At 41.0% G+C, this 14,347-nt stretch overlaps 1 protein-coding gene across 2 annotated transcripts in view; it reads right to left on the minus strand.

Moving 5' to 3' along the window:
• RNF24 (ring finger protein 24) overlaps positions 1-14,347 on the minus strand; it is a 94,273-nt gene that overhangs the window by 26,001 nt on the left and 53,925 nt on the right. Inside the window, exons 1-2 of one of the 2 annotated variants that reach the window (XM_021001040.2) lie at positions 8,776-9,019; positions 4,146-4,295 (exon numbers count right to left, since the gene is read on the minus strand). In XM_021001040.2, coding sequence (XP_020856699.1) covers positions 4,146-4,288 — 143 coding nt within the window. In that variant the 5' untranslated portion in view covers positions 4,289-4,295; positions 8,776-9,019. Of the gene's footprint in view, positions 1-4,145; positions 4,296-8,775; positions 9,020-14,347 lie in introns of those variants that run through there. The other variant, XM_021001039.2, reaches the window with a different exon arrangement.

Raw genomic sequence — 14,347 nt, forward strand, 5'->3', positions numbered from 1 at the left:
AAGACACACAGGTAGCAAGGGGCAGGGCTAGGCCTTAGAAATGAGGTCCATGATTCTGAACTACTTGGCCTCTCCAAAACTCTCTTAATGCTCAAGGAATTTATTTAAAAGCAAATAGTCAATGTTTGTGTATTCAGTAATAGCCGTGCCATTTCGCAAAGTTATTTCCATTTATTAAGTACCAAAAATTTTACAGAGATGAATAAAATTGCCAGTCTCAAGGTCAGAACACTGAAAATTGAAGTACTAGCTGAGTAGGCCTTCACCACATAAATGCTATGGCAAGCCAGATTTATTTCCAGAACATAACTCTTCATGTAATAACATTGAAAAAATCTAACAATTCCCTTGAGCTGTTAGATATACTGTTTGACACACCACCAAATAAGAAATAGCTTGTTTCTAGCTTGAAGATTCCATATAACTTTTGTTTACTGACCATTAATAGAAACGCAGTTTTTCAAATCGTGAAAAAACATGAATATAAAACCACAAAATTTCCCCGAACACTCATATATTCCTTAATAGACAACTGAAATTTTCTGTATTCCATTAACACTATGGGGTATTGCTTTTTAGCTCTCCAGACTGACAAGTTATTTGTTTCTTCTAAATTGGGAATTTGAAAGGCTAAAATGGAATAAACAAAAACCTCTAGTTTCTATATAATTGAAAAATTCAAAATATCAACTAACCTACATATGTAATGTATGAAAATTGTATAATAAAAATTAAACATGTATACAATCAGATTTTATTCATTTGCTTATGTTTTTATAGTAAATTAATAAAATTGTCTGCTTCTCTTTTTCCTTTGTTGGCTCATTTAAAAAAAATATCCAATGAAGTACAATGGCATTGCATAAATCCATGCTTTCAAGAACTTACAGAGAAGAGACCAATAGATGTCATTAGGATTTTTCCACTCTTTTAATAAGATTAAGGGCTTAGTGGGTTTTTTAAATAATCAACAGCCTATAACAGGCCCTTATACATTTTGGAGTGAAATCAAATATTTTATTTTCCTAAGCCTCACTTAATAATTGTTTCCTTTTCCTTATGCTTTATGTGAAATTCATTCTTTATCACTAGTTTTGGTTTTAAACATTAAATTGGCAAATTGCCCACAATCCACATACTGCCATTTATAACATATTGCCTCTCACTGCAGTGGTCCTGAAAGCAGTTCTATTTAAATAATCCCAAAATCATAGAATTTCTGAGCTGGAAGGGATCTCTGAGGCCATCTGGTTCAAAGCTTACCTGAAGAAAGAGTCTCCACTAGCCTGTATCTAACAAGCATCATCTAATCTTTCCTTGAAGGCTGCTAAAGAAAGGAGCTGAAGAAAGATGGCCTTGGCAGAAGGCTTGCTAGGTGGCAAGAAGGTACGAAACAACTGGGAGGTGAGAAAGTGTAGACGGCTTTTCTAGGAGGCTGGGCGCAGAAGGGAGAGATACACAACAGGTGTCCCCGCCCCCCCCTCCAACAGCGATCACATGCTTTCGGGTCCCTAGCGCCTCTTGATGGACTGTTCAGATAGACCCCTATCTGGTTTTCCTGCCTAAGTCTCCCCCTGCTCCAGATCCATCCATCTAAATGACAAGAAAATTTTCCTGAAAGGTACAGGCCTGCTCGCATAACCCTCCTCCCCCGCTGAATACGTTCTTCTCGTTGTTGAGTGGTTTCAGTTGTGTCCAACTCTCTGTGGCCCCATTCGGGGTTTTCTTGGCAAAGACAACAGAGTGATTTGCCGTTTCTTCTCCGTCACATTTTATAGATTAGGAACTTCGGCAAGTGGGGTTAGGTGACGTGCCTCGGGGCACACAGCTGAGTGTCTGAGGCCAGATCTGAACTTGGGGAGAAGAGTCTTCCTGATGCCGCGCCCAGTGTGCTGTCGCTATTCACTGCACCACCTCGCTGCCTTCTGAATGAATTCTAGGGGCTCCCTGTCGCCTCCTTTTGTTGCTGTGCTTCAGTCATTTCGGTCGTTGACTCTTCCTGAGCCCATCTGGGGTCTTCTCGGCAGAGATCCTAGCTCGCTCTGCCATTTCCTTCTCCAGCTCATTTGACAGATGAGGAAACGGAGGCAAACAGTTTTAGGTGCCCAGAGTCACACAGCTAGGAAGTGTCTGAAGCCAGATTTGAACTCAGGGAGATGAGTCTTCCTGACTCCAGAGCTGGTGCTCTGTCCACTGCCCACCTAGCTGCTCCTCACCCCCTGTTACCTCTAGGAGAAAATCCACACTGCTCTGCTGGCCCCACCCCGCTCTTCCATTTCTTTAGATGTCATTCCCCTCCATGAACTTTAGGGTCCTGCCGTAAGGGCCTGCTTGATGTCCCTCACACATGATGCTGTATTGCCTGGCTCTCATTCTGTCTTTCCTTCATGACTCCTAAGCCTGCTCTCCCGCCAACCTCCTGCTGACCTCTCTTCCCTCCGCTCCTCAGTTCTCTCCCAGGCCTTCATGACTAGGCCAGCTCTCCTCTACTCCCTTCCCTATCTGACCCCCTGGTGAACAGGCAGTTCTACTCTATGCTTGTCCCCCCCTTATCCTGTCGCTGATCATGCCTTGCCAACCCCCAACCTCGGATTACCGCTACCATCCGCTGCCTTTGTTCCTATTTGCTTGCTGGTGAATGAAGCTAGAGAAAATCAAGAAACTGCGTTGCCTGGGCTCACTACAGATTATGTTGGCATGTTGCACTCTGGAGCAAGGGGCCATAGCCTGGAAAAACCTCCAGATCTTTTTCAAACTGCTTTCTAGCCAATTTGAAAACTGAAGCCTGAAAGACTTTATGGTTATCCCTATTACACTTCATTTTATTAGATTTAGGCCAGTGGTCTAACCTGTCAAGATGTTACTGGAGACTGGCCCTATCATCCAGTGTGTTAGCAAACTCGATCGCTTTGTGTCATCTGCACTTTTGGTAATCAAACTGTTTTGAGGCCCTGTCCATGTGATGGCTTACAACTTCTGTGTCATGCAGTTTTCAGAAACACTGTGTTATGATAAACTCAATTGCAACCAATTTGTGAACTATACCAAAGAAGCCTAGAAAAACAAGGGTTCTACCAAAAAACAGGTCTAAAAACACAAAGCATCTTCTCTTGGCACAGTTACAATTAACTTTGGCAAATATGACATAGTTACATCTATGGTCAAGCCTTAAAAATTCATTTAGAGAGGGGTTTATGTGTAATTAGGATTTCAGAGGACAGCGAATAACTCAGTACACAAGCTTTTAAATTTCTAACCAAGTATTTCTGTGATTTTCTCCGTATAGTATGGAATCAGAAAAGCCCAAATTGTACCACTGATTCTTTGGTTTTGAACCATCGGGGACAGTTGGTCAGCCCTAAGAAGGACCCATAAGAACCCACTGACTGTTAGAATAAATTATTACAAAAGCAATTTTTATAGTAATTTCCCCCCATTCTAAGCCATGATTTAAAGACATCAAACAAATACTAATTGTATAGTTATTTAGTTAACATATGGCTTATTTTCCACTCCTACCACAAAAAGCTCTTTTCACTCATTACACTTTAATGGTGTCATATATTCTCGCTCTTAGATCTGAAAATTAGGACTCATTTTTTATTTTAAGCCAGGGCACCAGGGTGAGACAACTGAATGAAATTCAAAACCAGACATAATTTGTAGCTGGTGCTGCAGAAAGAACACTGTACATGTGGCATCCAGTAGCTTCTGATTAGAGAGATCCACTGAAACACCCAAACTGTCAGGCAAGAAATAAAACTACTGAATGTTTTAGGGAAAAGAAACTTGATTTCCGAGGCACACTGAATAGTATTACAAGTTCTTCATTTCTGACCGTATCCTACATTCCTGAACAGGGATTCTGTGTAATTCTTGATTGTCATGTGAAGACCGTAGGTAATTTGAAACTTGTGGGAATGGATCTCCCTGTATCTAACAGGAATACTATAAAAAAAGACTAGTTAATCCTTCAGTACAACTGAATTGGTAGATGGAAGAGAGAAATACATATTGGTGACCAAATATCAATTCTAAAAATGTATTTCTTCTATCTACAAAAAGGTTTCACTTAGAGAATGTATTTATTTTATTGCTTAAAATAGGCTGAAATGCCATAGGAAGGAAGTACAAAGTTCATTTACCTGATTAAGTAGCAACAGAAGAGTAAACTAAGTATGAAGACAAAAATTGCAGTTCCAAAAACCACAATGTATATGTTGAGAGGCAGATTCTGGAATCCGATGTTAGGCATTCTGAAACTGTAATGCTGGAAATCAGAGCTCATGGATACGCTGTAGAGAAAGAAAAATCGGGGGGGGGAAACAACAGTATATTACGGAGAGGACAAATATCAAGTGGCATTATATTTGTAAGGAAGATGAAGGAAGAAAGGTGGGCAAAGGACTACTTGTCAGTGTACTCTTTTTTAGGCATCTCTGTAGTGACAGATTGATAACATCCTAGATTCTAGGCTTGGCTGGGCTTTTTTGGGAACAGAAGTAGAAAAGAAGAGGGGAGGGAGACTGTAATGCACCAGGAAGAGAGAATGATACAGAAAGTAAATGAATAGGAAGGATCACTGACAAATTCATCTCTCTCCAGAGACCTTTCGTCTTCTTTTTGATAGCACTATAACTGAATGAATGACTGACTGACTAAATAAATGATGAACTCCTCAGTTCTTCAAATTACTCCTTTCCCATGACCTACTCCTCATGTTCACCTTGCTACACACAGTGCTAGGTATCCCTTGATCTTGCCATCACCCACAAGTGTTCTACTGTCAACTTCATGAACAATGAAACTCCTTTATCTGATCATAAACTTTTATCTTTCTACTTTTCCCTCCACTCTTGTTCTTCGTCCTCCCAGTGAGCTCTACTCCTTCTGCCCCTCAGTTCTGTCCCAGGACATCATCCTCGGCACTGGCTACACTCTCCTCCCTTCCTCACGTTGATCCCTTGGCAAACCACTTCAACTCTACACTATTCTTTGTACTCAACCCCCTTGCCTCCTTACCTTATCACCAATCATTTCTTGTCAAGCCTCAACCCTGGACTTTTCCCACCATCTGCTGCTTTTGCTTCTACTAATTTGCTGCTGAATGGAGCTGGGAACAATGTTAACTGGATCCACTACAAATCTGTTACATTTCAACTGGGCCCTCACTGGAGCAAGGCAATTCTTTTACACATCCCTAATTGATTCATTATCTCACTCACCACTGCCGCTCTTCCAAACCTCTTCATCCCTCCTCAAACTTCTTATAGTATCGCTTTCCCCTACCCTCTCAGCTGAGGACCTTGCCTCATATTTTACTGAAAAAGTTGAGACCAGGGCAGCTAGGTGGTACAGTGGACAGAGCACCAACCCTGGAGTCAGGAAGACCTGAGTTCAAATCTGGCCTCAGACACTTAACATTTATTAGCTTTGTGACCCAGGGCAAGTCACCTAACCCCAACTGCCTCGCAAAAAAAAAAAAAAATTGAGACCACCCCTCCTCTCCCCTTGTCTTCATCTTACATCACTTAAATGCCTTTTGCCCCTATCTCTTCCTTCAACTCTTTTCACCTGAAGAGACGGTCCTTCTCTTTGCCAAGGCAAGGATGCACACGTGATCCTATTCCATCCAAATTTTCCAGGAAATTGCCCCTTCTCTTACTAATTTTAAGTTCCTCTTCAACTACTGGCTGCTTCCTTGCTCTCTACAAATATGTTAATGTCTACCCTGCCCAAAACTCACTGGATCCAACATCCCCACTAACTATATCATCCTATATTTTTCATCCCTTTCATGACTAATCTTTTTTTTTGAGGGGGGGCCTAGGCAATGGGGTTAAGTGACTTGCCCAAGGTCACACAGCTAGTAAGTGTTAAATGTCTGAGGCCAGATTTGAACTCAGGTCCTTCTGACTCCAGGGCTGATGCCCTATCCACTGAGCCACCTAGCTGCCCCATGGCTAATCTCGAGAAAGCCATCTATAATAGGTGCCTCCGCTTTTCTTCTTACTCTCTGCTAAACCTTCTACAACTTGATAGATGTCATCATTCAACTTAATCTGCTCTCTCCAAAGTTACCAGTGACCTCTTACTTGCCAAATCTAATGGCCTTTTCTAAATTCTAATCCTTCGTGACCTCTCTGCAGCCTCTGACATTGTCAATCATCTCTTTTCCTCGATCCTCTCTTTTCTCTAGGTTTTTGTGATTCAGCTACATCCTGGTTCTCCTACCTGTCCTTCAAAGTGTCCTCTACAGGATCTGCATTCAGGTAACAAGAACTGAGTCTCCCCCAACGCTCTGACCTGGGCCTCCCTTATCTTCTCTCTCGCTATTATTTTGCTTGGTGATCTCATCAGCTCTCATGGTTTCTCAACTATCATCCCTATGCAGATGAGTCTGAGGTCTCTTTTGTCTAGCTCTAACCTCTCCCCCAAATTCCAGTCTCACATATCTCACTGCCTACTGGACATTTTGAAGTGAATTGCCACAGACATCTTAAACTCAGAATGTTTAAAACTGAACTCATTACCTCGCCACCCAAACCCTCCCCTCTTTCTAGCTTCCTTGTCATTGTCTAGGGCACCACCAACCTCCTAGTCACCCAAGCTCACAACTTAGGTATCAATCTAGCCTCCTCGCTCACACTCCTTCTGTGCAGCCAATCTGCGGCCAAGTGCTCTATCCACTGCACCACCTCGCTGCCAGAAAGGAATGTTCTAATCTCCCAGCGCCTGTACTAGGACGTCAGAAATTGCCTGTATCAGAGGATCACTCGTCCTCTTCAAAGATCAACTTCAGCCTATCGTAGCTCCCCTCTTAAAACTGGAAGCAAACTTGAAGCAAGAAAATTTGAACAAAATGCCAGCCCAAACACTCTAAGTTATGGTTCAGTTGAGACACATTTCTCCCCAGATACAGTGTTTCCCTTGACTTTAACTTCCTATCCTCAGATCTGCATGGGAAGGCAGGGAGAGAAAGCTAGTAAGCAATTTTAACAGATCCCTATCACACCCATAGCCAACATCAGAAAATTATGGCCATATAAAATTACACTGCACATCCTCGACATTCATGACTGTTTTAGTAGTCTTACAGTCCTCTGAACCAGCACACTACTAGGGTTTAAACTATTCCCTCTGTTTAATGGTGAAATAATTTCCTCCCTTAAACAGATGATGCTTAATACATTTTTTTTTATCATTTTCAAAAACATTAGGCTTGAGTCAGGTATGAGCTGGTTAATAAGTCACGGAGGAACAGAGAAAGGAGTGGAAGGTACTGTGGCTTATGGGGAAAGAACCTGAGGCTTGGAGTCAGTAAGTCTGGGTTGTGTTCCCAGCTTGGCCACTCAATAGGCAGGTCAGTCTCCCTCACGGTCACAAATGGGGTTCAGTAGAGACAGATGACCTGGATTTTAGTTCCACCTCTGCCACTTAACAAGTGTGACCTCTGGCAAAACTCTTAACTTCTTAAGCCTCAATTTCCTTATCCGTAAAATGGGCAATGAGAAGAGTACTCTAAGGTCTCTTCCAGAGCAAACATTTGTGACTCTGGGAAAACCTTGCCCTACTTTATCCTGAAGAAATGGGATGTCCCATGGAAGCAGAGAGACTTTTCATTTTGTCCTTGTCTCTTCAGTACTTGGTACAGTGTCTGACATGTTGGTGTTTAGTCATTTCAGTCGTGCCCAACTCTCTGTGACTCTGGGTTTGTTTTTTTTTTGGCAAAGATACTGGAGTGGTTTGCCATTTCCTCCTCCAGTTCATTTTACAGATGAGGAAACTGAGGCAAATAGGGTTAAGTGACTTGCCCAGAGTCACACAGCTAGGAAAAGTCTGAGGCCAGATTCGAACTCAAGGAGATGAGTCTTCCTGACTTCAGGCTTGGTACTCTATCCATTGCACCACCTAGCTATCCAACCTGACACACAGTAGGTGCTTAATAAATGCCTTCCGGTTGATTAAATTCAGAGGAGCTTGGGAAGACACGTTAATTAACATACAACAAAATAAGCAAAACTAAGCCAATTCCAGTCAACAAGCATTTATCAAGTGCTTTCTATGTGCTACACACTAGGAATGAAAGTACAGGCAGAAAGAAGGACTCCCTGCCCATTCTAAGGGGGGAGGACAACATACAAAAGGGGGCTGAAAAGCATGGCTTGGGGTAGGGAGAAATGAAGGGATTCACTGTGGGGACATTATAGAGAAAGTCAGGGAGAGGCAGGAGTGAAGCCTGGAAAGGAACGAAGACATGGCTGACCTGGTCATCCTCCTTAAAACAAGGGTTCTGAAGAGAGGGCGAGGCTCAGGGGATGCATTTCCATCATGTGAACCAAGAAAACAAGTTACATGCTGACCTCAATAATGCGGAGGGTAAAAAGACTTGAAAGACATCAGAACTCTGATCAGTTCTGTGACCAAAGCTGACTGAAGAAGGCTGATAATAAAGCCCACGACTGGCAGAGCAGTGGTGGACTACAAGTGCAGAATGAAGCCTATATTGTCAGAGATGGTCAATCTGCTACTTCTTTAAAAAATTATGCTTCTTTGTTAAAAGGAGTTCTATGGAGGAGAGAGGCGTATGCAAATGACAACCATGGAAGAAAAACAACAATAAAATACTTCTTTTAAAAAGGAACAGAGCAAAGAAAGAATTATATAGTGTTTAGACCATCTAGAAATATTAACTTGACTTTAAGTACATGAATATCAGATCTTTGCCTAATGACCAACATATTTTCAAATCTCCAAGATCTCCCTTTCCCTTACCCTGAGGCACTGAAGCCAAGTCTTCTCAAATCAACCTTGTATCGATATTCAGGACGCAATACAGCACTGATGGCTCATGCAGCAGACCCTTCATCTCCAGAACTAAGGCCTTATGCACCATACTCCTCAACTCCAGGACCAGAGTCTCTAACAAATGACTCTCACCTTAAAGTCCTAGCCTAGGACAAAGATGTAGTTATCAGATAAAGTAATGCAGAGTGAAAAGGAACAATATAATGCAATAACTATGACAGTATAAGTCAAGTCAGTACTAAGGGACAACAAAATTCTGGACAAATATAATGTTAATACCATACTATTTGAGTTAAAGGTGCCTGGCATGTGAGGTGGATCCCCTGTGAAAGATTCATGGGAAGACATGAGCGAGAATCTTACTATATAAGAAGGCACAGGTGGGTTTTGATCCTCACTGCTGAAGGGCTAAGCAGAACAGAAACACTGAGATCCATTAAAGTATATAAAGGTCACTATGAACTAGAACTAGAAATGTGGCTGTATGGGGCAAAGTGACTGTAAACTAGACTGTAACAGCAATGTATGTGTTTACAACATCTTTGCTACCATGCTATTCATACGGCTCAACCACATGGGATGTGTGGTCTCTATTTTAATCTTTGTTATGCACAACAGGCTATTTCTCTAGCATTCGGTCACCCAGAATGCTTTCCTGGTGCTTATAAAGTTCAGTGATAATTAATGTTCATATGATAATCAAGGCAATTATCATTATGACAGCTCTAATTTAGCACTGGGATTCTCATCGTGCTCTGATTCTTTGAAACTGGTCATTCACATACTGTTATATTTGATAGCTGTATAAAACAGAACGTCTGATTAATTAAGGCACTAGATTCTGTAACTAGCTTTGATAACAGAACATTTCCTGTAACAGTGAGTGGTTTGGCTCTCTGCTTGTCTGTGGCTCATCTTTGTTTATCTTGGCTCAGCGCATGGTACTGGTAGAAGAGGAGGCTTAAACACAGTAGGGCTGAACTATACAAGACAGGGTCAGTAGACTAATATATGAGAAGAATGCTGTACATGGAGTTCACCTACATTTTATTGTTTTTAAAACACTACCGGCACATCATGTTTTGACACAACAACACTTTCCTACCAAATAATCCTTCTACAAAGTCTGTTGTTAAGTCATTTCAGTCATGTCCAACTCTCCATGGCCCCATTTGGGGTTCTCTTGTTGGCAAAGATACTGGAGTCGTTGGCCACTTCCTTCTGCAGCTAATTTTACAGATGAGGAACTGAGGCAGGCAGCGGTTAAATGACTTGCCCAGGCTCACACAGCTGGTAAGTCACTGAGACTATAACTTGCCTACTCAGAGCTAGCAAAATAAGAATTCCACCATGAATCTTAACAAAAGAAAAAAGTCCACCTATCCCTTCTTCATGTTGTTAGAGAGGACAAGGTCCTTTGTAGGAAACACCAAGATCCAGGAATATACTTTGTTTAACTTATCCTATTTAATCGTACAAGTCATAATTGCTAAGTAACTTTTACATTTTCAATCCATTGGGGAAAGAACTGCTTAATAATGGGGAAGCAAAGGTGAGTAAAAGCATCAATCTCTTTCCCCAAGTTTATTAAACTATAGTTCTCCTCTAAGCTGTGAGAGGGTACCATGATGAAAGTCACACAATAAAATTAATTTGTTACTGAATCCAAGATTGAGAGATGTTCTGGAAGAGGCCTGACACCTCCTCGGAGTTTAGCCAGTGCAGTGTATGCGGCTGGACCGATCTATCTTCAGGGACAACTGCCTGAAAACGACGCTTCTCTTCAAGCGACTTGGAGCCTCGTTCCAGTCATACGTATTCCTAAAAACAAGTAATCCCTGCAAAGAAGCTGTGTTTGTTGTTTTACATGGTGCCCCTTGACACAAGGATGCGGGGCGAATTTACCTACTTAGAATCTGCAAATAATGACATGATTTTAAGACGCTCCCACAAAGCAGACCTTTTGCTTTGCCAGCAAGGTACAGCCCAATCTTTTTTTAAAAAAAAAGGGTCTTACACTGTGACTTGCACTCAAGAGATGGACTCTGTCCAAATAGGAAGAGTCAGAGATTTCAAAGAAGCAATTCTTTTATGAGAAATACCCTGAAGATGAAAGTCACTTTGGGAAACCACAGGGAGTAACTCTTTTGTTATAAAAGATAAACAATAACTATTGTGTTGTAAAGAATATCATTGGATTATATTTCAGAAATCCTACCTTAAAATATTATATACTTATCTGATTGGGCAAAACTAAACTCTAACAACTCACAAGTTCTGTAATTTGAACATTCCAGTTTTTGGAGGCAATGTTGGTAACTGCTTGCCACATCCAATATGTTTCTATGTCAAACTATCTACTGGTGGTGGTTGTTGTTAAGTTGTTTCATCATGTCTGATTCTTTGTGACCCATCTGGGGTTTTCTTGGCAAAGATACTGGAGTGATGTGCCATTTCCTTCTCCAGCTCATTTTTCAGATGAGGAAACTGAGGCAAACAGTATGAAGTGACTTGCCCAGGGTCACACAGCTAGTAAATGCCTGAGGCTGAATTTGAATTCAGGTCTTCCTAAGTCTAGGCCCACCACATTGAGCCACCAAACTGATCCTCTACTAGTGCCTACTATCAATGTTACTCACTTTTCTAGCAATTGCAGTATGAAATGCATTCATACTATAGGATCAAATTTTGTTATACCAAATACTGTCATAACAAAAATTTCTGTATAACAATGTTCTTAAGCCTAAGCAGAAAATGTACTTATTTCCAAAATAATGAAAGTTCCTTGGGCCAGTTTCTTGAAATCTGTTGTATTAAGAATTGATTTATAATAAAGGGAAGGGAGAGGAATAACTTCCAGGTACTGTATCCTACAAATATTATCTCATCTGATCCCCACAACAGCCCTGAGAAGTATGAAGTATTATTACTCTCATTTTACAGTTAAAGAAACTGAGGCATACAGCAGTTGAATGGCTTGCCCAGGGTCACACTGCTACTAAGTGTCTGAGGCCAGATTTGAACTCAGGTCTTTCTGACTCTATGCCTAGTGCTCTATCCACTGCACCACCCAGCTGTCTCTAAATAAAAACCAGAAACCTATATTGTATATACTGAAGGCTAATATTTCAGGTTAACATAATTAACCTAAGTTACTGGAACTGAAGAGAATAGCCAAATATAGTTGTAATAGCTGGAAGAAACAGAGCACGACCAGTTAGAGGAATGGTGATTACTGGGACACCTCCTCTCTCATGGTTTCTCTCCGTCAGGCCACCATCCTCCGGGTTACCCAGGACTGAAGCATTAGAGTTACTTCTGACATCCTTCTCGTTTTCTCCCTCACATTTCGCAGAGTTGTTCCTTTCTTTGCACTCTCCCTCTGAGCCAAATTTTCCTTTACATTTTCCTGGCCTTCCACTGCCTTATACTTAGACTTAACTCTAAGAACTTCCTAAACTGGCTTCAGCCTCTTCATATGCCCAATCCACCCTACTTATGGAAAACCATACGCCACCACTTTTTCCATGACTTCCCTACCCAAAAGCCTTTGAAGGCTCCCCATGGCTGATAGCATAGGGTCCAAACTCCTTGTCTCGGCATTCAGAGCTCTTCAGTCTTATCTCCTGTTACTCTGATTCCTTTGCTTTAGCCAAACAGACTCTTTCCTCATGACGTTCCTCCTACCTCGAGTGCCCTTTCTGGTCCTCTAAACCCTGCACTTCTTTCTTCTTGAAAGTCCAGCTCGCGTCACCTTCTTTAAGAAAATATTCCCAATGTTTTGTAGGCCTTGATAATTTTTGAATGCTTACTTTTGGTCAATAAGCATTCATTAAGCATCTACTATGCATCAGGCACTGTGTCTGCCCTCAGGGAGCTCATAATCTAACGGATGAGAAAATGGACAAATAATTATATATGAATATATACAGAACAAACTGGAAACAACAGAAGGAAGGCAATGAGAATTAACAGATATTGGGAAAACCTTCCTGTAGAAGGTAGGATTTTAGTTGGACTTAAAGGAAGCCAGGGGTGGAGATGAGGAGGGAGAGTGTTCCAGGCCTGGGGGATAGCCAATGTCACCGGATCCCCGAACAGACGGGGTAAGGTATTAGAAGACTGGAAAACAGGGAGTGGCAGTTCAAAGCAGGGCTTTGAACACCAAACAGAGGATTTCATATTTCATCCCAAAGGTGATAGGGAGCCGCTGGAATTTACTGAGCAGCGGGTGATGCGACTGGCCTCGCGCTTCAGGAAAGTCTCTTTGGTGGCTGAAAGAAGGATGGGCTCTGACACTATCTAGCTCTTGACAAAGTGGTGATAATTTAAGATGCAGAATGAGACATACATTTTTGGACACGGGCAATGTGAGAATTTGTCTTTCTTGACTATACATATTTGTTATAAGAGGTTTCTTTCCCTTTTATTATAAGGGTGAAAGGTGGCAAGGAGAGAAAATAAATGCTTGCTACTTGAAAATAAAAGCATTACTAATTCACAGTTGTTGTTTTTTGGCCAATTTGCATTTTCTTTTCTTTTTCATGTATTTTCTTAATGAACTTTAATAATAAAACTGCTATGATATGTATGATTATGTGTGTTTGTCCATGAAATTGTTTGATATTAAAAATGGGTCCTTGGACTAGAAAACACAGGAAGCCCTATGTTCAAATATAAAAAGATACATACTGGCTTCAACACCAAAGTTCATTCAACAAGCATTCAGGCAACAAGCCCATCTTGATCGATATTCTGTCCATGACAGTGACACCGAGGGAAGGTTATGGGGAGTTCTTTATCACATCAACCTTGAAAACTTAGTGATCTTCCAAAATACTCTACTTTTCTTTAATACTTTACTGTGAATCTATTGTTAACAAATTCATTTCACTCTTTTTGAAATTATTTACACTTTCAGTTTGCTTTTTTTGATCTTTATTAATTGACTCTCTAGTTAGTATATTCATGATTTTACAGACTTCATCTTTCCAAGTTGAAAAGTCCTAGATTCTGTCGCCTGTGCTTCTGTGACAGCCTCTCCATCCCTTTGTTAATTTTAGGTGCTCTTTTTTGGGTCTCTGCCTGATTCCATTATGTCTTTCTTGAGGGAAAACAGCCAAAGAGAGTATCACAGAAAGAGGTTATAGCTTGTTCTGTGCTCTAGATAGGCAGTGTCTTTGCAATTTAAAAATAACATTCAATGTGTATTTCCAGTTAAACCATTTTTCTTTTAATATAATCAATATAAAAGCATTGTTTTATAAGTTGATCTTGGTGAGAAAACAACTTATTTCCTCTCCTGCCCCCTCCAGAAAAGGCAAACACCTTCCCTTTTGGTACTTTTCAAAATTGCAAATATTTATTACATATACATTTATTTTAGGTCTCTAGGATACCATTCAGCACACCAAAAAGAGGTAAATTGCTGAATGATATTTCAATGGCCCCATTAAATTCATTTGCCAACCAAAAGAAAAAGAATTTACTCCTCTCCTTAATGGTAGGTTTAGTATCAAGGCAGTATTAATGGGAAAGA

The sequence above is a fragment of the Phascolarctos cinereus genome, unplaced genomic scaffold, assembly GCF_003287225.1.
Source record: "Phascolarctos cinereus isolate Bilbo 61053 unplaced genomic scaffold, phaCin_HiC Scaffold_2;HRSCAF=192, whole genome shotgun sequence".
Taxonomy (NCBI): domain Eukaryota; kingdom Metazoa; phylum Chordata; class Mammalia; order Diprotodontia; family Phascolarctidae; genus Phascolarctos; species Phascolarctos cinereus.